The sequence below is a fragment of the Monodelphis domestica genome, chromosome 8, assembly GCF_027887165.1.
Source record: "Monodelphis domestica isolate mMonDom1 chromosome 8, mMonDom1.pri, whole genome shotgun sequence".
Lineage (NCBI taxonomy): Eukaryota > Metazoa > Chordata > Mammalia > Didelphimorphia > Didelphidae > Monodelphis > Monodelphis domestica.
The window spans coordinates 21,474,649-21,496,202 of NC_077234.1; the positions used below are offsets into that span (position 1 = coordinate 21,474,649).

General features: G+C 44.2%; 2 protein-coding genes and 1 non-coding gene across 5 annotated transcripts in view; 2 read left to right on the forward strand and 1 right to left on the reverse strand.

The window, feature by feature from the left end:
• IFT80 (intraflagellar transport 80) overlaps positions 1-16,728 on the reverse strand; it is a 99,600-nt gene extending 82,872 nt beyond the window's left edge. The window contains exons 1-4 of one of the 3 annotated variants that reach the window (XM_056807386.1): positions 15,780-16,112; positions 13,308-13,430; positions 8,934-9,060; positions 4,038-4,257 (exon numbers count right to left, since the gene is read on the reverse strand). In XM_056807386.1, the coding sequence (XP_056663364.1) occupies positions 4,038-4,257; positions 8,934-8,972 (259 nt within the window). In that variant the 5' untranslated portion in view covers positions 8,973-9,060; positions 13,308-13,430; positions 15,780-16,112. Of the gene's footprint in view, positions 1-4,037; positions 4,258-8,933; positions 9,061-13,307; positions 13,431-15,779; positions 16,113-16,615 lie in introns of those variants that run through there. The other 2 variants (XM_056807387.1, XM_056807385.1) reach the window with 2 other exon arrangements.
• Positions 16,645-21,554, forward strand: part of SMC4 (structural maintenance of chromosomes 4) — a 35,182-nt gene continuing 30,272 nt past the window's right edge. The window contains exons 1-4 of the mRNA XM_056807384.1: positions 16,645-16,786; positions 16,876-17,051; positions 17,146-17,337; positions 17,778-17,954. Coding sequence (XP_056663362.1) covers positions 16,645-16,786; positions 16,876-17,051; positions 17,146-17,337; positions 17,778-17,954 — 687 coding nt within the window. The remainder of the gene's footprint in view (positions 16,787-16,875; positions 17,052-17,145; positions 17,338-17,777; positions 17,955-21,554) is intronic.
• Positions 18,185-18,249, forward strand: MIR16-2 (microRNA mir-16-2). The gene has a single exon (NR_127564.1). It is a non-coding gene; the product is annotated as a microRNA mir-16-2 (primary transcript).

The window sequence follows — 21,554 nt, forward strand, 5'->3', positions numbered from 1 at the left end:
AGATGAGGTCGTGGTTCCCCAAGGATGTGTACTTGGTTGTGGTATGTAGTGGAGAACTGCCCAAATCACAGATCTCTGTGTCTGAATTTAGTTAAGAATTCAGTTGCGCTGTAAAGAATACAGTTCAGAAATCCTGTCCTCTTGCCTCAAGGAATTAGGCTCTGTCTAGGCACCAAGGAACTGGTCTCATGTCTTTCCATCTCCAAGCTGTCCTTCCAGGATGTCTGCTTTGTGTCCAGAGGTTGGCTGCATCATCTTTTGACCTTGTAGCTGGGCTCAAACGAGGAATACTTCTTAGTCATGGGGGGAAGGAGGGAGTCACTGCCAGCCTCTCATGACCCAAGTTCCAAGCAACCACACTGTTCCCTGCACCTTGGCTCAATAACCACTCATGTGGTCTTCACTTACCTGGTTTTCTTCTTTGTCCTGTGCTTCCCAAAACCTATGGAAGAAAACCATCTCCTTTGTTTGGGGTCTTCCTAGGGAAGCTGAGATCCTATTTATTGGTAGATTTGTGCTTTACCAATAATTTGATTGTGCTCAGAATTTTGTGACTCAGTTTACCTTATTTTAACTATTATAAAAACAGCCGGTCAAAGCCGGCTACCCCCATCCAAGTGGTAGGGATCAGAGGCTCTCAGGAGCCTCTGGCAGCCAAGAGAGAAGAGAGGACCCATATGTAGAAAATGATGTATAACAACACTCTTTGTTGTTACAAACTGGAGCCAAAGGGAATGGCTGAACAAACTGCAGCCTATGAATATAGGGAATATTCCTGGCCCAGAAGAAAGACAAATTGGAGGTCAGAGAAACTGGAAAAGACTTGGATGAACTTCTTCAGTGAAGGGCCCAATCGGGACAGTGACGATGGAGACTCCAGAGGTGCACGGTTCTTCCCTCTGGGCAGCGCTGGCACAAGCCTGCAGGGCCTGAAGGAGACCCACATTTGCAGGCACAACCAATGGGTAACTCTGCTTCTATGTTACAAGGGAAGGTGATTCTTTCTGAAGGGGCTGCAGAGTGCGATTAGGGGTGGTGTTAGAAATGCAAAAGTAAAAAGAAAACAGCAGCAATGGAACATTTTATAATACACTTGTATGAGCGAAAGGAAGTTTAGAAGGGGATAAAGATACAGACTGGCATGGGTCTACTGAGTTAAATGTATTATCTACTTAAAAAACAGGGAGTTTACTCAGTTACCCAAAAGCCAGTGCTTGGCTCTAAAGGCAAAATGTACAGACTGGATTCTTCCTAGCTGTTTAACTTCAGGCAAGTCCTTTCAGCTTCCCTGCTCCCAGTCTATCTCCCCACCTGAAAAAAGGGGGCTTTGCAGCTGTCCACCACTTCAGAACTATCCTAGCTACCTCAAGGTTGTCTCCCACAACGTGACAATATTGGCCAACATGCTTCATCAACTATCTAGTGCTAGGAAAACCTCAGGTATTATTAGTTTTCTAATTTCAAAGAGTTTTGTACTTTTCTGGCTTTTTATTCCTCAAATCTCCTTCATTTAGCTGATCTAGAATCCTTTCTTCTGTGTTCTCACAATGAAGCTTCCTGGACCAGGGTGTGGTTCTAAATCCCTCCCTGCTGGTCACAGATTGTTCTGGACATATCTGTCATTCCTAAGCTACCTGGAACCTTTCTCTGGAACTTCTGAGACCTATATTTTCATACTGAAACCCAAATAGTTCTAATCTGAGTAGAAGGGAACATGAATTTTTATGATTTTTTTGTAAAATGTTTTGCTAATTAAAAGAAAACAACTAGACGAGAGAGAGGGCTTTTGAAACAACAGGAAGCTGGAGTATTTTCTGGGTATTTTCCTAATGCCATACAATAACCCTAACAAAACTATTAAGTGTTTCTTATATAAACTCAAGATCCTTAATATGCATTCCATAGTTAAATCTCGAGTGTTTAAAATGACATTTATGGCCTTGGATCTTGTTTCATATCTCTAATGGTCCCCTCCAGGGGCTCACCTTTCTTTTTTTTTTTTAAACCCTTACCTTCCATCTTGGAGTCAATACTGTGTATTGGCTCTAAGGCAGAAGAGTGGTAAGGGCTAGGCAATGGGGGTCAAGTGACTTGCCCAGGGTCACACAGCTGGGAAGTGTCTGAGGCCAGATTTGAACCTAGGACCTCCCATCTCTAGGCCTGACTCTCAATCCACTGGGCTACCCAGCTGCCCCCAGCTAACCTTTTTCATACAGCCCTTTCCAATTACACAGCAGAGCTTTCACAGACATGATTTCATTCTACCCTTACATTGACCTCACCAACAAACAAACATTTAAGGGCTGGCTCTTGACAGGCACTGAGCCAGGCACAGGGAACCCCAAGGTAAAGCCTGTGCCATGATCCCTGGCATGCCATTTTTTTTGGAGTTTGCATTGGAAAAGGAGAGGAAATGATAAAGTGATTTATCAAGCGTTGATCGGTCTTGTCAATGACAAAATTTGGGCTCTAAGCTAGGCTCTGCCCTCTTAGCCTTGGCTCCTCCAGCAAACTCAAGCTGCCTTGAAGGCCCAAGGGGGAGATGACCAGACAACTGTCAGTTAAATTGCTGGTAGATAACCAAATAATTCAAGGCAAAAGAAACTGCGCCATTTCCAAAAATTATTAGGACTGTTTATGTGTACAATCTAGTTACCACCAGAGGAACAACTTTCCACTTAAATCTTCAGCACATGGGCAGTAACACTGTGCACATGAATCCATCCTTTTACTTAACTCCTGCTGATATTATAAGTCACAGCTAAGCTGGTTTTCCATTAGAGAATGAGCAACAATTTTCATTTGAATTAGAAAAGAATATACAAGTCCTAAAATTAATACATAAAATTAGGTAAAATATACACAATATAATCTGTCAGACTCAATGATAATTCACTGAATTATATTAAAAATAAGATTGTATTTCAGTTGTTATTTTTAAGCTAATAACATTAAGTCAAAAGGACTGGGAATAGTATTAATAACTATATAAATATATTTACAACTATATAGTCTTTAAAGTTTATAAAGCAAACTTCATACTCTTATCCCATTTGATCTTCACAACCACCTTGTAAAGTGGATGCCCATTTTTCAGATGAGAAAACAAAAGCTCATAAACCTCAAATGGCTTGATTGTTAGGAGTAACCCTTGCAGAGCACAGATCTAGTTTGATTTTTTTTTTAACTAATTCCTCCTTAAAAGACTCCCTACGGAGCTCAGTGGATTGAGAGCCAGGCCTAGAGATGGGAGGTCTGGGTGGAAATCTGGCCTCATACACTTCCCAGCTGTGTGACTCTGGGCAAGTCACTTGACCCCCATTGCCTAGCCCTTACCACTCTTATGCCTTAGAACCAATACCCAATATTGATTTCAAGATGAAAGATAAGGGTTTAAAAGACTCCCCATTGTAAGAATTAAAAATAATATTTCTACCCAGATATATATTTTATAAAGTTTACTAGAAGGGTAGACAAACATTCCTAAGTAACCTGACCACATGGTGCCTAGCCTGCATGTCTCTTCCTCATTCCTTCCTCACCTGCCTGCTCTGTTCCCTTCTTGGTTCTCCCCCATTCTTTCTCAATTCTCCCCTTTATTGACACATCATACGGAGAGGGACGCAAAACTGGTGCAACTGTATTATCTCAGGAATGTTGGATAGACAGGTAAAGCTCCTCAGGAGGGGATAAACTTCCTTGATACACCACAAAATAAAATAAGAAGGTCAAAAAAAAACACCATGGAAAAGCTTTCATTTAAACAGCCTGGTACGGCAGAAATAACTATAAATTTGAGAGTCAATCCAGAAAGACCTGGATTCCATTTTTGCTTCCAAAACCCTCTAGCAGTATGGCCAAGGAGAACTCACTGCCAAGTAGCCTCTTTATTTACAAAATAAACGTGATCCCCATAGGCCTCACCTCTCAGGGGATTCTCAAATAAGACCAGGAATAGGGCAGAGTCTTGGCTACCAGAAAAACATTGAAGCTGGTCAGTGGCCCTAAGGAAGCAGAAGCTCGGATTCAAACCTTACCATCAGAACTAGTGAGTACAAAGCTCTCAGCCTGGGTTTGCTTCTTCACGCCGATGCTTTTGGGAAACCAGTGCAGATCGATGGGGTACATGTCATCAGGGAGTTTGACTATCTGGCTCGTTTCACTCGTTAACAAGTTCCATTTCACAATCTGGTGATCGTCACTGCAGGAGTACAGCTCTTCAGCAGTGGTCCAGCCTACACAACTCACTAATTCTTGATGTGTTCTGGGTCAAGGAACAATAGGCTTTAACAAACCAAATGATTAGCAGGTTATACAGGCCAGGAAGAAACAAAAGCAAAATATAACTTACAGAAAGGAAAATTCAAGCTATTACAGTTATTCCTTATCTCATCAGAACACTGAGCTGCTAACACACTAAATCCTAGGATCTATCATTTTCTTCATACTTCATATTCAGAAAGCTGAACAGTAGTAGCTCTATAAAAGAAATATCATTTGTGTCAGACACCGTATCAGTAATAAGTATAAAAAAGAACAGATTTTAATTGAAAACGGATCTCAGTTTTATGATAAGGAATTTGGAAAATTCAGCTAAGTTACTAGATATCTCATGATCCAAGTTTGGATTTGGTAGGCTTCAACCATTTAACTGTGTTCTGTGTGTGTATATGTGTTTATATATATATATATATATATATATATATATGTATATATGCATTTTTCTATAGAATCTCTTTTCCTTGACACAACTCCCTGATCTTTGGTTTACCTGCCCAATTTTGCTAACTAAAGCATGTCTAAGACTCTCCTCTCTATTCTGCCCATGGGAGCACAGTGTAACCTGAGCACTCATTTGGAGACCTTAAAGCTGCTGCTGGTCACCCACTGCCTCCCAATGTCCATGCATTTGGTGATGACTCCCAAAAGACTGGTTACCGCACAGGAGCCCTCATTTCCTTTTCTGGCAGATGATGCTGCCAGTTCAATGCTGAGCCCTCAAAAGCTCATCCCAGGCCTCAGCCCATCTCCACTACATGCAGATAATAAGCAGAAGACTTTCTTACTGTATGCCAAAAACTTCTCTCTCTTCATTCATGTGCTTTATTTTACAGATGAAGAAATGGAGCATCACCGCCCACTCCTCCCCCCAAGACCACAGAGAAGTGCCTTGACCAGTTCTACAGAGAGATGCAAGCTGAAAGCAATCCTGCCCCCAAGTACTCAGCCCATGACCAACCCTCTTTCCTGGGTTCTGGGCAATTAATATCAGAGGGTGCTTATATGTACCTGTGGTCACCCCATTCAATGGATTTCTGGAGAGGAAATTCTTGTCTTTGTCTCTTCACACAATCAGTGCTTAATGTCTACTGAATTAAAGTTAAATTTAAAAATAGGAATCCAGATGTTTACTACCTGAATTTAAGTCAATTACCCCCATTAAAGGAGGTTTTAAATGAATGGCATGTACCCCAATGAGATAATAAGGAAAAAGACTTGTACAAGAATATTCATAGCAGCACTCTTTGTGGTGGCCAAAAATTGGAAAATGAGGGGATGCCCTTCCATTGGGGAATGGCTGAACAAATTGTGGTATATGTTGGTGATGGAATACTATTGTGCTCAAAGGAATAATAAAGTGGAGGAGTTCCATGGAGACTGGAACGACCTCCAGGAAGTGATGCAGAGCGAGAGGATTAGAACCAGGAGAACATTGTACACAGAGACTGACACACTGTGGTAAGATCGAAGGTGATGGACTTCTCCATTAGTGTCAATGCAATGTCCCTGAACAATCTGCAGGGATCTAAAAAATACTATCCACAAGCAGAGGATGAACTGTGGGAGTAAAAACACCGAGGAAAAGCAACTGCTTGACTACAGCTGTTGAGGGGAAATGACTGAGGAGAGACTCTAAATGAACACTCTAATGCAAATACCAACAACAGGGAAATGGGTTTGAATCAAGAACACATGTGAAACCCAGTGGAATTGTGTGCCCGCTATGGGAGAAGTAGTGGGAGGGGGGCAGGGGGAGGAAAAGATAATGATCATTGTTTCCAATGAATAATGTTTGTAAATAACCAAATAAAATGTTTAAAAAGTCAAAAAAAAAATGAGTGGCATGAAGAGAACAATAACTTGCTTTTATTTGACCCTTTAATGTTGGTAAAACACTGCCTATGTATGAACCCTCGATTTCTAAACATTCACCAGACCCATCCTGCCCATCTCTGGCTTTCCAATTAAGAGAAACCTTTTGACCATTCTGTAAAGCTGCACTATGGCAGAAAGCAGGGATAAGTAACCTTTCAGAGACGGGTTACCAAGCCATTGTCCCTTACTCTTTTGGCTGAGGAGGGGTACAAGTGGAGAGAAGCAGATGCAGTAGCACAAGAAAGAGACTCCCACAAGCCTCCCCAACACTCAAACCTCCCCACAACAGGCACAAGTATTTAACTTTTTTTCTCTTTTAAAATGCAAATCCTCTCATTGGAAGAGAAAGTACAAAGCAGGCAATTCAGCATTTTAAGAAGGAAGAGACAGAAGCTCAGCTAAGTTCCACAGGTGGTACAAACCCAGCTTGGAACCCCTAAAGTTGTCTGTCCTGGCTTCCCTTGCCTTCGGTCTACATGTGAGCAGAACAAGGTCTTTCTACTACCCATCACTAAAGGCTTCTTGTTTGCGCACACTCCTAGGTCCTGTTGCTGGTGGAGGATACAGGCTGTTTAGTGTGGGAGTGGGCTTATTACCAGCCAATGCGGCCCAGTGTAGGTACTCAATAATTATGTTCACTGACTGGAGAGAAGCAGCAGCATGCCAAAGGCAGGCCCAAAAAGAAGGGAGCCACAAACAAGAGACGAAAGAAAGGAGTCAGGGTGACCAGTAGGCCAATTGAAACCAGCCTTGAATGCTACATGAGTAGAGTGACCCAAATGACACAAGACTGGACCACCAGAGCAGTGGCCCCCAATGGGCTTGTGCCTTTGTTTCCCCATATAAATAGAAAAATTCTGGAGGCCATGTTATTACAGGTAAAAGAAAATATAGAAGTGATTTTAATACACTTATTATTTTATATATATATAATACACTTATTATGGGTCCAACTCTTAGTGACCCTGTGGCCCATGTGACCTAAGAAGTTTTCTTGCCAAAAATACAGGAATGGTTTGCCATTTCCTTCTCCAGTGGATTAAGTGACTTGCCCAGGGTCACTCAGCTAAGTGTCTGGGGCCAGATCTGAACTCAGGTTTTCCAGACCTAGCCCTCTATTCACCGAGGCATCCAGCTGCCCATGGTAAAGTAGAAGATTCACAAAATCAACAAAGCTTGCCCAGGACAGGTATGCACCAATACTGAGGCATGTGAGAGCCTGAACTCCCTAAGAAGTTCTCAACAGAAGCAGCTGCTGGCAGCCCAGTTTCCCAACATCTCCGGGAATATTGCCAAGTTAACTGTGCAGTGCACCTCAAGAACTGTGCTGTGAACAAAGCTGGATAATGGTTGGTTCGGGCAAAGGTTCTGAAGACAAGAGGCCACCCACTTCCCTTTCAGCCCAGGAGGCTTCTTGACTTCCATCTATGGATCATGGACCTGGTCCTGGTATTTCTCTCTAAGTGACAAGGATTGAGGAAAAGTGGCTCCCGTCTTCCAGTGCCCTGCATTGTCTCAGTCCTTTCAGTCTCTTGCCACTGAAAAAATGCTCCTGTCCTTTGCCTCTCTGGCATCTTCTGTTCTCTCACTCTCACTGAACCCATTCATTTTCTCCCAGCCAATTGGTTCATTGTGTCACATCTGAAACACTCACATCTCACTAAGGAAATGGAAATGGAATGAAAGAATTCAGACTCACTCCAACAAGTACTTCCGAAGACCAGGCTACACAGAGATAAAAATGAAAAGAGCTCTTACTCCCAAAGCGCTGGACAGTGATCAGTCAATGCCGCCAGAAGAACGGGAGCATGAGGAGTGAGGCCCTAGCAAGCAGGAGGGCTCAGGAGAGGACCCCTCCTAAGAAGCTTCTCAAGCAGAGCCTCAAAGGGAGCTCAGGACAGCAGCAGGTGAGGAAGGAGCCTTCCAGGCACCAAGAAATCAATGAGGAAGTGGGATGAAGAGCCAAAAGGCCACTTCGGTTAGACAAGATGGAAGCCAGATTAGCAAGTGCCTACCAGCAGAATCTGTGCTCTGTCCTAGAGGTGAGGACTTAAGAGGGTTGGGGCTGCATGACATCCAAGGTCCCATCATAGGCTGCCTCTTCAGTTTTATGGAAAAGATGGTCTTGTTGAGTCATACATACCCTCTATGAATGCCACAGATAGAAAGGAACAAAGGTCCAGAGTGCAGCAATTAAAATACCATAGAGATTGGAATGGAAGGACTGCCATGATGGAACAGATTAAAGAAGACAAGGATTCCTCTCTCTGGATAGAAGAGGTAGAGTATTAAATCCTCCCAGTTTATGAACTCTATGAAATCATGAGCATAGCTGTGAAGAAGGAACAGATACCAGCTCCCCAGTCCCCAAGAATACCCCTTTTAACTCGGCCAGAGTAAATGCATGTGTCTGGATACATTTTTTAAGGGAAGACAACTATCAAACATGAAGCGATTCAAAAAGTTTGGACAGATCCATAAGAAAGTGCAAGTAAACTAACTTCTAATGGTGTCAGTGAGAAGAGCCACATCCTTTGGCACCACTGATGGTTACAGCTAACTGGAGGAAATAGGGTCTAACCTCAGTATGGCAGACAATCTTCTCTAAGAGGCTTTGTTGCATATGTAATCAAAAACATTTAACAGTATTTGAGTTAAAATTTATCACTAAAGTCATGAAAAAAAGAACCAATTTTCCAACGATGAGAGAACAAAGTAAAATTTTAAGATAAGTCAGCAAAAAAAGTCCAAACAAGTTTTATTAAGGTTCAAAGGATATGTTTTGGTTCTCTTAGAAGTGATATCTTCAGTCTCATCTTCTCAAAATTTCCAGTTTCCAAATGAATATAAAAGTTGCTTGGCTATATTCACTGTAGAGACATACATTCGAAGGGCATCAAAAATCTGCATAAAAAGAAAACACAGTCACATAAAAATAAAAAGCCTGTCAGCATTCAGTTGTATCCCATTCTGCCATCCCCTAGGGAGCACCAGAACACTGCCTAGGGCACCTCCGTACATACAACCAGAGCACTTCTTTGGTCAATTTGACTTGTATAGAATGGGGAATCTCTGGGATGCTTGAATATATCACCTCAATAGAATATGAGGGCCATGGCCACTCTTTTGTGCAAGAACTAAGAGACCTAATGGGCTGCCTTTGCCTTTTTCAGAGGAGAGATAAGAAAGCAGCAAAGACAAAAACTGACCTGGGACCCAAGGGATCCAACCCCTAATAGTTGCCTTGGAGCAAAGGTGCTGCCAGAAAGAGTTCTTGAGCCATAAATCCCTTGGAGAGGTAGTGGTAGAGCCTTTAAGCCCAGCATCTGAGAGGTACAGATTAGGGAATCTCACCACCAAGTGGTGATGTTGCAAGAGCTTAAAGTTTTGGAAGAATATTGAGAGTTCAGAGATCCAACCTTCTAGTAAGACAAGGAGAAATTCATAAGCAGAGCTAACCTTGGGATGCCATTTTAGATACTTAAGCAAGAGAGTACATATGTGGTATCATGTGGGTGAGGTTAGTAACTCTTTGTCCTTCAGAGACTCAGGGAACTAATGCTAGGATAACAGTGCATGGGCATCCTTTTTCTAACTGTTTGGTGCTTTTTCAGCATTTAATTCTGTTTCATTCTGAACCTGAAGCACCAGATTGATCCAAACCAGGGCCACCCCTACACCCCCAACTAGCTTCTTAGAGAGAAGAGGTTCACCTAGAGAACTCTCTAATCTGGAGGACCTGAAAGAGGGAAACAACTACTGTGTTAAGTGCCTCCTAGTTACCACCTGAAGAAAAGAGATTGCCCAGAAGTACCCCATAATGGGTAAATCCAGAGAGGACTTTTACAAGCAAGAAGCCATCTTGGTCTCAGTCCAAAACAGACCTCCTGGAGTACCCGTGGATTATACCAGTTTCTACAGGTGGCTGCCCTTAACTAGATTCTTATGAGTTCCAGAAGATTTGCTCAGAGTATGAAGATACCTGCAAGGTCTGGGAGTACCAATCAATGTCACCTCCTGGGCAAGTCTAATACACCATCCAGCATTTATGGAGTGAAAAGATACTAAATCACTTAAGGAAACCAAACTGTTTCCCCCAACAGCTCTTCCCCAGACCTGAGTTCTCCTGGCTCAACAACCTCATTTTGGAGCGGAGAAACAGAGGCCTAAAGAAGGCCTTATCCTGACAGTAAACGGCAGAACAATACCTACCCTTGAGGAGTTAGAACCAGTTCAGAAGGGGAAAACTACATGAATAGAGGACACCCAAATGCCAGGTGATTTCCAAGGGTAAACGTTGGCAGCTGTGGGGAGTCAGGAAAGGCATCATGTAGGCAGTGGTGCTTGGGCAATGAAGCTCTAAAGAACCCCGGGATTCCAAGAGGAGGAATCCATTGTATACAAGGGATAGCTTAGATAGAAGCAAAGAAGCAAGACGTGGCATGCCATCCATTCAGAAGAGCAAGGAGTCCAGGTGGCTAAGGAGAACCGCAGGCTGAGTTCTGAAGAGAAATGGGTAAGGAGCCTGGAAAGATAGGTGAGAGGCCATATGAAAGGGCCTGAAACTTCAAACAGAAGAGTTTGCATCTGATCAAGTGCCAGCAAGGAGCCTGTGGAGGCTGGAGGAGAGACCTGAGATGTCACTAAACACAGGAGCTGGGTGAAAATGACCAAGAATTGTCACCTTCCCCAAATCATCATGGCGTCAAACCCACAAAGTCAAAGAAATGTTTAAAGCTCCTGGATCCAGTGCTCCAGTGGTATGCATGTCCCTGCTTCACAAAGCAGATCTAAGAGAAAATGAATCCAACCCTCTGAGTCCTCAAATGAAAGCTCAGTGCAGAAAATCTCTGTTCCAGGGCTGGAGGGGTGAGGGGGAAGCTACTGCCAGGCCAAACACACAGGGAATCTGACCAAAAACAAGGCCAAGACTTCATGTGTGGAAATGACATTCCCCTTTGCTGCTGCGCCCTGGGGACCACTGGGCCTTCTTGAGTTGCTGCCCCACTAGAGAGGAGCTCTTGGACCTGCCTGCCTGTCCCCAATCCTCCCTCCACACTCAGCACAGTGCCATGTACAGAATAAGTGCTTAATAAATGTCCCAGTCATTCCTTCAAAAAGTCTTCCAAGTCAGGAGTCAGCATGGTACCAAATGCAGTTTTAGGGACTTCTGTCTTTGGGTGTTTGTTGATAAATATTTCAAAGTCAACTCTAGTCATAAATTTCCAGATAAGGTAAAAGCTAGGCTAGTCATAACTCACCCAAATCAGAATTATCATCTCTTTCCTAATCTTCTGAAGATTTCTGTTGACCTGCCACATAGAAAGCACTTAGGAAATGCTTGTTGAGTGATTGATGAATTACAAATCTCCTAATACGCATAAAGATATCAACAAAGAGGATGAATTTTAGTACACATCCTGCAGAGAACTATGGAGAGTGGCTTACCATCTTACATCTGTAGACTTCATTTGAACAGATGTTAAAAAAAGGTATGTGTGTGGGGCCGCTGGGTGGCTCAGGGGATTGAGAGCCAGGCCTAGAGACAAGAGGTCCTGAGTTCATATCTGGTCTCAGACACTTCCTAACTGTGTGACCCTGGCCAAGTCACTCAACCCCCATTGCCTAGTTGTTACTGCTCTTCTATCTTAGAACCAAAACACAGTATTGATTCTAAGTGGAAAGTAAGAGTTTTTAAAAAGTGAGTGATGGGGGTGTATGGTGTGCATGTGTGTAATAAAGGCCAGATCAGTTAAGCACATTCTGTTAGCTGAGTACTTAGAAGAGGCTGGAATTGAGGGTAAAGAGACTCCCTAGAGTAACAAAGGACACTGCTCCTGCTTGTAAAACAAGAGCCACAGAAATTCCATTTTGATGCTCTGACCTAAACTGAGGGACTAGGCGGTCTGAATACTGAAGACAAGACAGAAAAAGAAGTAATTCAAGGATTTGGGGCACTTCTAGGTAGGTCAAGGCACCACAAGGACAGGGAGGACAACTGGGACAGCTGCAGAGCACTGGCTTCTTCAAGCTGAAGACTGGGGACAGAGAAAGAAGCAAAGTCAGAAGACCCCCAAAATGACTTTGCCTCCTTTAACTAGCACTCTGGTAGCAGCCACTGCTGGCCCATGGGTGGATCAGTGCAGAACCAAGAGGACTTGAAGAGAAAGTCACGCTAACCTGAACCAGACTGGAGAACCAGACTAGGAAGCAAGACAAACACCTGGTGAAACAGGCACTTCTATAGATGACGTAGGATTAAGTGAGTCTTAGGACTTTAATAATTACCTAGAGTTCAATTCAATTCAACAAGCATTTCATGAATGTACCCTGGATGTCAGGCACTGGGCAGATGAAGTTCTGGCCCCAAAGGAGCTCAAAAACTACTGAGAAGAATAACACATCCACACATAACTTAAAAAGAAAATACTGAGAGCATAAACCCAACAGTAATAGGGACGGAGGTCAACACCTAGAGAGATCAGGAAAGGCTCCCTACACTGCCTGTCCTCAGAAAGACTCAAAGGTGGATGGAAGAGCACTCCAGGCCTGAGGAGCTAACCTGTAGATAGCAGAGGCCAGAATCACCATGTCACGCACAAAGAAGCCAAAGCCAGTCAGTTTTGCAGGAATATGGAGGCTGAGAGTGAATAATGTGAAACTAGTCTCCTCCTTCACTCCTGTCTGCCATGAAGAGATGACCCTTCTACATGAACAGCTGATTGGTGCAGCCCCTTATCCTAGATTGCGGCAATAACCCATGGGGTACTGCCTGCCTCAAGTAGCTCCTCGATTCAACCCATCCTCGGAGACTCAGCCACAAAAGCAATTTCCCAAAGTGCAAGTTTGATTTTTCCCCCTCAATCACCTCTAGAATCAAATGTAAAATCCATGGTGGCATACAAAACCAATCATAGCCTACCATTCCTCACATCTTTCCTGTCTTTGATACCTTAGTCCTCACCACATACTCTGTGACCCCATGGCACTGGCCTCCTGTGTACTCCTTGGCTCTGAGCATCTTCAATGACTTTCCCACATGCCTGGGGTGGCCTCCCTCCTCACCTCCATTTCCTGGCATCCTTCAAGTCCCAGCTAAAACCAACCCTTCTACAGGAAGCCTTTCCCGCAATCCCTTTGGATTCTAGCACCTTCTTTCTGTGGATTCTCTCCAGTTTCTCCAGAGCCACTAGCATGCTGTCTCCCTCATTAGACTGTAAAGCCCTGGAGGGCAGTAACAGCCTTTCCTTGAGTCCCAGGCCTTAGCACAGGGTCTGGAAAATAGAAGGAGCTTAATCAATGTTGACTGAAAGAACAAAACAAGACTGTATATGCAACAGAAAATTGTATGTATTGTTTGTCTTATAAAATGCCTGTTAAATTTAACATTGTAGTAATAAAATTACTAACTAAAAAAACTAACTGTTCAGGTCCACTCTATGCTGATGCCTCTCACTCTGGATCTTCTGTCCTAGAATCTCTTCCAAGCTCTATTTCAGTTTCTCAAATTGGATGTCTCAATTCACATAGGATCTGAGTTCAAAAGAATCTTAAGGACCTAGTCCAACCACCTCATTTTTAGGAGTAATCCAAGACCCTAAAATGTATAATGGGGAGTTGTGAGTAGATGGTTCAGTGGATTGAAAGCCAGGCCTAGAGAGATGAAGGCCCAGGTTCAAATTTGGCCTTTAACCCTAACCCTCGTAGCTGTGTGACCCTGGGCAAGACATTTAACTTCCATTGCCTAGCTTTTACTGCTCTTCTACCTTGGAGCCAATATACAGTATTAGTTCTAAGACAGAGAAGGTAAGGGTTTAAAAAAATAAAATGTATAATGATCTGTCCACGATCATGTAAAACCAGGAATTCTGCATCTACACTCAACAAGTCAACAATCACACTTGGCTTTCCCCTCCAACCAGTTCTCCTCAACTTTCCTTGGGAATGGAAATGCAATTTTCCTAGTCATTGAGGCTTTAACCACTTATAGACATTAGTTGTATTGAAGAGTTGTCATAATGTTTAACAATTGAGCAGAGAGAAATGCATATACATACAAATTTAACTTGCATTATTAACACTTTTCAAAACCTGGACAAATAACAAGTCCGTTTCTGAGATGTAAATGCTCACACTACAAATTTCTCTGTTCTCTAGATTTTTAAATGCTTCTAACTAGATTTGTGGGAAGAAAGTCTTTTGAGTCTATTCCCAACCCCCTCCACCTATCCCCTGCTAAGCACCCAGTAGCATGAAACAGCTGCTGTGCCCATTCAGGGGCAGAGATGGATATAGTTGGTCTGGACACATTATGGGCTAGAAAGGAAGCTCCCAACAACATTTTGGGGAGCTCTGAATGTCAGTCAAGGATCTGCCCTTCCTCAAGGAGGAAGGAGTGCAATGTTGGTCAAACAAATGCATCAAATGTTTTCCAAGCTTGTCTCCTTGTGCCTTTTCCCAAGAATGTTCTCCCTCCTCACTTGTGCCCCCTTGGAATCCCTTATAATATACCTCCCTATAGAAGTGACACTTCAACAAAGGCCTTCCTTGAGCTACACCCTTCTTCATAATTAGTATTTATGATGGGTATATTTATGTGCAGACACATACAACTCTTTGAAGACTAGGGCATCCCTGGGAGGGGGTAGGTGGCTTCCTTTTGGTACTCTCAAGCCTATCCCACTCCTGGAATATAATAAGTGCTTAATGAATGCTTGCAGAACTTGAGGGGGGGGGCACTTGGTTTGGAGGAAGAGGTCCTCAGGAGAGCTTTTCTCCATCTCTGGATGACCTCCCAGGTCCTGAGATTGTTAATGTGGGTTATGTCCTGGAACCAGCCTCTAGGAGACTGAAATACAGAGTCAGAGGGTCACCAAGGATCCCTTCTAGAAGCAAAGATCATTGGCCCTAGAGTGGTGTCCAGATGATGCCCCAGCCAAGGCTGGGTGGCAGGAGGCAGGGAAAGAGGAGAGAAATGGAGAGGAAAGAGGGAGAAATTGAGGGGAGACAAGGAAGGAATTACAGGAAGAGGTGGAAGAGGGAGAAATGGGGGAAGCAGAAGGAAGGGGGAAAGAGAGGAGGATGGAGAAATGGAGGAAAGGAGAAAGGAAGAAGAAAAAGAGTAAGAGGAGGGAGAAATGGGGGAAGAGAGGAACAGAGGGGGAAGGGGAGGAGAGAGCAATGGGGGAAGGAGAGAGGAGGAAGGAATAGGAGAGGGGTGTAGGAAGAAGGGAAGAGGAAAGAGAGAGGAGGAGGGAGGAATAGGGGAAAGGGGAGAAGGATGGAGAGAAGAAGAGGAGGGGGAAATAGGAGACGAGGAAGAGGGAAGGAGAAGGAGATGGAGGATGCAAAGGGGGAGAGAAGAAGGGAGGGAGAGAAGGAGGAGGAACATGGGGAAGAGGAGAAGGGAGATGGGGAAGAGAAGGAGGAGAGAATGGGAGGTTGAAGAGAAAGGAGATAGGGAGATGGGGTGGGGGAGAAGCAAGAGCGCCCCATCGCCAGCATCCGCCAGGCCCGCCGGCATCCCGGCCGAGCCAGACCCGATCCCGCCCCGGAGCCTCGAAGGCACCTCCCCTGGCCGTCGGGCCCGTCCCCAGCTGCTCCTTGCGTCCCCTCCCCCGTACCTGCGGCCCCCGGGGCGGCGGCTGCCCAGGGCCGAGACTGCTCGCCTGCTACTGCTGCGGAGCTACCTGTCACCATAGCGACTCCCCACGACCTCGCCCCCTTCTTCTCGCGATATTTCCTCCCTCCCCGCCCCGGCCAGACAGACTCGATAGGACTCAGAAGAGGCGTGGCTAGACAGCCTTTCCCCGCCCAATTCTGCCACCAGCTTCCAATCCACCTTCAGCATTTCTGGTTCCCGTTTTCAAACATTTGAAAAAAAGGGGGGGGGAGGGAAATATGCCGCAGCTCGCGCCTCCAAGGGCGGCGCCCGAGACGAACCGCGCTCATAGGTCCTAGACTGCAGGCTGCTCCTGGCCCCGCCCTCTCCGCCCCTGCCCCCAGACCCTGCGCGTGCGCAGCAGCTCCGGAGAAGATGGCGGCGGCGACCACAGCCGCACTTTTTTCAAATCGGCGCTTCCCAGGAGGCACCGCGCGCATTTGTAACGAATTTCCGTTCGAGTTTGGATTTTAGGCGCCATTTTCGAGTGGTGGAGCCGGAGCCGGAGCAGCGCCGGAGCAGGCTGGGAGAAACGGGACCGCAGCCGATCCGCGGGGCAGATACCGGGTTCGAGCCGCGCGGTCCGCTCTATCGCCGGGGCCGGCGCGCGCCCCGAAGCCGGACGCTCCCTCCTGTCAGTCACCCGGGGAGTCGCGCTCGAGGGCTGGGGTGGGGGGAGGGAGCCCGGGCCGGGCCGGGCGCGGGACGCAGGAGCCTCGCAGGGCGGGGGAGGGGAAAGGAAACCGAGGTACGGTGGGGCGGGGGTGGCAGGAGCCCCGCGGGGAGCCCACACCTCACCGACTCGGGCCCTCCACCCAGCTGCAGTCATGCCGCCCCGCAAGAAAGCCAAGCCGTCCACGGCCCAGGCGCCGGAGGAGCCCGCTGAGCCCGAGACGGAGCCAGAGCAGCCGCCACCACAGTCGCAGCCGGAGGTGGGTCCCGATGGCGCCCCGGGCCCGGCCCAGCCAGGTGAGCGCCGCGGGAGGGCGGGGGCGAGGGCGAGAACGGTCCGAGAGAGTACGGGGGCAGCAGGTCCTGACTCGTGAGCTGCCCCACAGAGCCCTCGGAGCCCCAGGACGTGCGCAGCCTCGAGGAGATCCTGGATGCAGTGCCCCCGCCACCGCCCCCGGCCATGACCAACGAGGCGGGCGCCCCCAGGCTCATGATCACGCACATTGTGAACCTCAACTTCAAGTCATACGCTGGCCGCAAGCTGCTGGGGCCCTTCCATAAGGTGCGAGGGTGCGGGCTGCAGGGGGAGGAAAAGGGCGGTGGGCCAGGATGGGGGCCCAAGTGACAGCTCCACACGTCCTCCTGTCCCCCCGCAGCGCTTCTCCTGTATCATCGGCCCAAATGGCAGCGGCAAATCTAATGTCATCGACTCGATGCTCTTTGTATTTGGCTACCGAGCCCAGAAGATCCGCTCCAAGAAGCTGTCCGTGCTGATCCACAACTCAGACGAGCACCAGGATCTGGACAGCTGCACAGTGGAGGTGCACTTCCAGAAGATCATTGACAAGGTAGGCTGTCCTGCCGAGGCCAAGGGGGAGAGGACCAGGACGGGACACCCGGGCGTCACCCCTGGGGGTTGTTTTGTTTTCATTTTCGGGGGGGGGGGGGCAGACATGTTGATTTGCGGGGGAAGCTTCTGGGGAAAAGGACCAAGGGCTCTTCCCTTCTAGAAACAGAATTGTGGGGAAAGGGTCCGGCGGCGCTAAACCATCCTGTGCCCTTCGTGCTGCTTTTTGTTTCCTTTCGTTTCTGCGAGCTGATAAAAGGGCGTCCGAAAATGACCACTTAGAGCCCTGAAGTTATGTGGTTTGTAGGAGCTCCCATGCCCGAGGGTTTGTAAAGCCCGCCTTGAACCAGTCCCCCTGCTAGCCAGGTGGGGCCTCGGTATTGGGGGTCCCCCCCCAGGCTGGGGGTCACCCTCACCCGGGGTTCTGCCCCCCCCCCCCAGGAGGACGACGACTACGAAGTGATTCCCAACAGCACTTTCAGCGTGTCGCGGACGGCCTACCGGGACAACACGTCCGTGTACCACATCAGTGGCAAGAAGAAAACATTCAAGGACGTGGGCAACCTGCTGCGCAGCCACGGGATCGACCTGGACCACAACCGCTTCCTAATCCTGCAGGTGAGTCCTGGCTGCGCCCCGATGTCTCAGGCCACTGTGCGGGAAGAAGCCCTTAAAGTGCTATAGCAGCACATCATGGTTTACATGCTGGTAGCGCGCTGCGAATCATTATTTGCTGCTTTAGAAATTTAAGGGAAAGTCATTCCAGAGGGCGTGGGGGGGGGGCCGGAGGGGCCATCGGAAGCTCTGCGGGGCTCACTGGACGCCTCTGATCCTTGCTTGTTCCACTCTAGCAGCACGTAAATATTGGCGTAGTGAAATCAGTCTGAAACCCCAATATTACTGTGCTGCTTTAGTGTGGCAGGCCCACTCCAGCAAGGGTTGGCTTGTCTCTAGTAAGTCAGGACGGTTCTAGGCTTACTTTTACATTGAGCTTTAGAGGGAACTTTTAAAAGTGGAATGTTCTTATTTTTTTCTTTCCTAACATTTAAAGCAGTAGCATCTGAAACGGTCTTTCATAACTTATTTCTCTTCTCCTACGAGACTTTCAGAACATAGTTTTGCGTGAGTGAGAGAGGATTACAGAGCACCTTGACTAACTTCCTCAGCTGTCCCATTTTGGTTCTTAAAATTAAATTCTACAAAACAATTACTTTGGTAGGTCATGACTTAAAATGTGAAAATTGTGAGGAATTTTGACAGCAAAGGATAAATAATATTTAATCCAATTTTGGTTTATTTTTTAAATCTTCATTCTCTCCTTTGTAATACAAAATTCCTTTCCTAGCATTGCTTGATTTAGAATACCATTTTCATGTATTTGGGTAGCTTTGCCAAGGAATCTGCATTTATCCCAGACTGTTTACTCAGATTTAATTTTGAGACTGTCTTGCTTGTAATTTCATTTCTAATAAGATCACCAAGAGCATAATTTTTACCCCAAAACCTGAGTTTATGGTAAAGTAACTGTTAGTGCTCTTAAGTTTGGTGGGGCTGAATTAAGTCAAGAAGGCTTGAGGGAGCCAGTGGCTCCATTGTGTTGGATTTGGAAGTGGGGTTTCTTTTTCATAATGACAGAGGGCCCCCAGGAGGAAATATGTAAAACTTCTCTTGGAAGTGTGTTTGATTCCTGCCACTAAATACTGTGACCTAAAGATAAAGAGAGCAGATGTAGAATTGGCAAGATTGGGGGATTATTTTAAAATGTTTGTTTACTTGACTAATGTGGTTTTATCAACTAACATTTTGTTTCCTTGTTTAAACTTGCATCTTTAAAATGGTTACTTTCATATTCTCACCTCAAAATAAGTGAGGATGTATCAAACCAGCTTTTTTATAAAGCTTCTAAAAAATTTTTTTTGAGGATTTTCAAATTTACCTTACAACATGGCACCATCTACCACAATATACAAATTTCAATTTTTACATTTTTATGAAAACATTATTCTTATCTGCTTTTTTAAAAAATGTGTTAGACTTTGCTAATTTTTGCAGTATTTGCTACTTGATTCGTTCAAGGTGAGCAATTAATTTTTGCACATATGAGAGATGAAGAATAAAGTAAATTTTTATTTTCGTTTCAGCCCCTCTAAATATAAAGAATAGAGAGTTTCCCACAAAGCTGTTTGCATGTCCGAAGTGGAGAAAATTTTAATTATTTTATCAGTTGTTTAAGATGTATACAATCCTATGACAATTGGAAAATATAGGAGAGCAGATAAATAGACACACTGAACAAACACCTTATGCCAGCCCCATTTCCCTCATTCATGTAAACATATGAAGTTTGTTTATAAGGCAGAGAAATTAAAATTTATAGTTAATAAAAGCAAAATTTAAAATTTCACTACAAAGATTTGTTTCAGTAAGAAGGTAGAACTGAATCATGCAACTTCTTTAAAATCTTTCTGTTTTTTAAATTAATGATAATTTTATGGTTAGTAAACTCTTTTCTTCTAAAATTATAATGCTATGGCAAATTTCAGCTCAGATGCTCTAAATAATCACAAATTCCAAAATAGTGGATCTTTGTTAAATTTTACAGAAAGCATGTGTCATAACTGGATGACAGGTCATTTTCTCTACCTGGTGGCTCCAAATAATAGTTGATGAAATGTGTTTAATTCTATTGTGTTTGTTTTCAACATAGAATGCAGAAAATGTTTTTTGTGTGCATTTATTAATTTTCCTTTGGTAATAAAAGATTACTTTATAAGCCTCATTTTTAAGGCGCTATACATTTGAGTGTTAAATATTAGACAATAATCTTGAAAGTGAACAAAGCTATTATGAATTCAGCAATTCTCTATAATTGTTTATTTTTTTTAAATAGGGACCTAATCTAAAGAGAAATAATGGTGCCCTGCAGGTGAGGTTAAATTTGGAAGGGAGGGGAGTTGTAAGGGGAAATTCATCCATTATTAATTACTGTTAGAGAAAGTTTCCATTTGGGGACATAAAACATGTGAAGGTGAATGAATTGGGAACATTGCCTAAACTGTATGCAATAGTAAATGGAGCCGTGAAATATTTGATGAGACATCATTCCCAAAATGTAGGGAGAGAAGAGGCCTGAACACTTGGTTTTTCAAACTCTTGAAACCCCTAAGGTTGAAAACTTATTCAGAATTGTTTTACTTTGACTAATGAATAAATTATACCAAATATCTCATACTTGATGATAAAGCTAAGATAATAAATATCATTTAATAATTTTCAAAAAGTAAGATTTTCATTTGGTAGGATTTAATCTGCTAAACATTTATATAGTCAAATCTTAAAAAGTCTACTGAATAGCATTTGCACCAAGAAACTGATTCTTAATGGGTTTGTTTGGGTGGCCCTATCACTATAATTGTAAAATTCACCTCAACATAATTTTTATAAAATGTGCCATATCCACTTTTTTTATTTTCTCCCCTGCATTTTATTAAGAAATTGTGACTTGAATGTTTTATGGTTGAGGAAGTGCTGTTTGCTGGCTTTTGTTCATATTGATGATCTGTAGCACGTATGGTAGCTTTAAGCAAAAACGATTGCCTTGAGAAATTGTTGTGTAAAAGATTATAAAAATATTAATTTTGTAAAGTTAAATCTTAATTTACTGTTTAGTGTGTAATAACCAAACTTATTGATTGCGTTTTATATGTTTTTGTCAGTATTTAAGTTGGTTGATCTAGAAGGGTTTGAGTTGTCTGGCAAGTTTCTCAGTATCTCAATTTAGTATAAAACATTGTTCAACTTAATGAAGATAATTAATAAAGTTTGCATAAATTTCCATAAGTTGCCTGACAGTGAATTTTTTGTTTAAAACTTTAAATCTGAGGTCTAAAACAACTAAAATTGCTTTCGTTATAGAATCTGTGCATTTATAAAATTAGCTGCCTTTTTTTTTTTAATCTATGGTGGTGCTACTACCATATTGAGTATCTAACTATATAAGCTTTACAAAATTAGGATTCCTAAATTTACTAGGAAATTGAAATATGCTTTTATAAAAGCGATGAGGAAATAGCTGCTTTTTTTCCTGATAATATGCAAAGCGATGTTAAGATAATTTTATGTTTAATTTTTTTAAAACTGGATTTATTCTTAAATTTTTTAATTATTAAATAAAGTCTTAGTGTGGCACATTAATAAGTCTTCAACTAACACATTTTG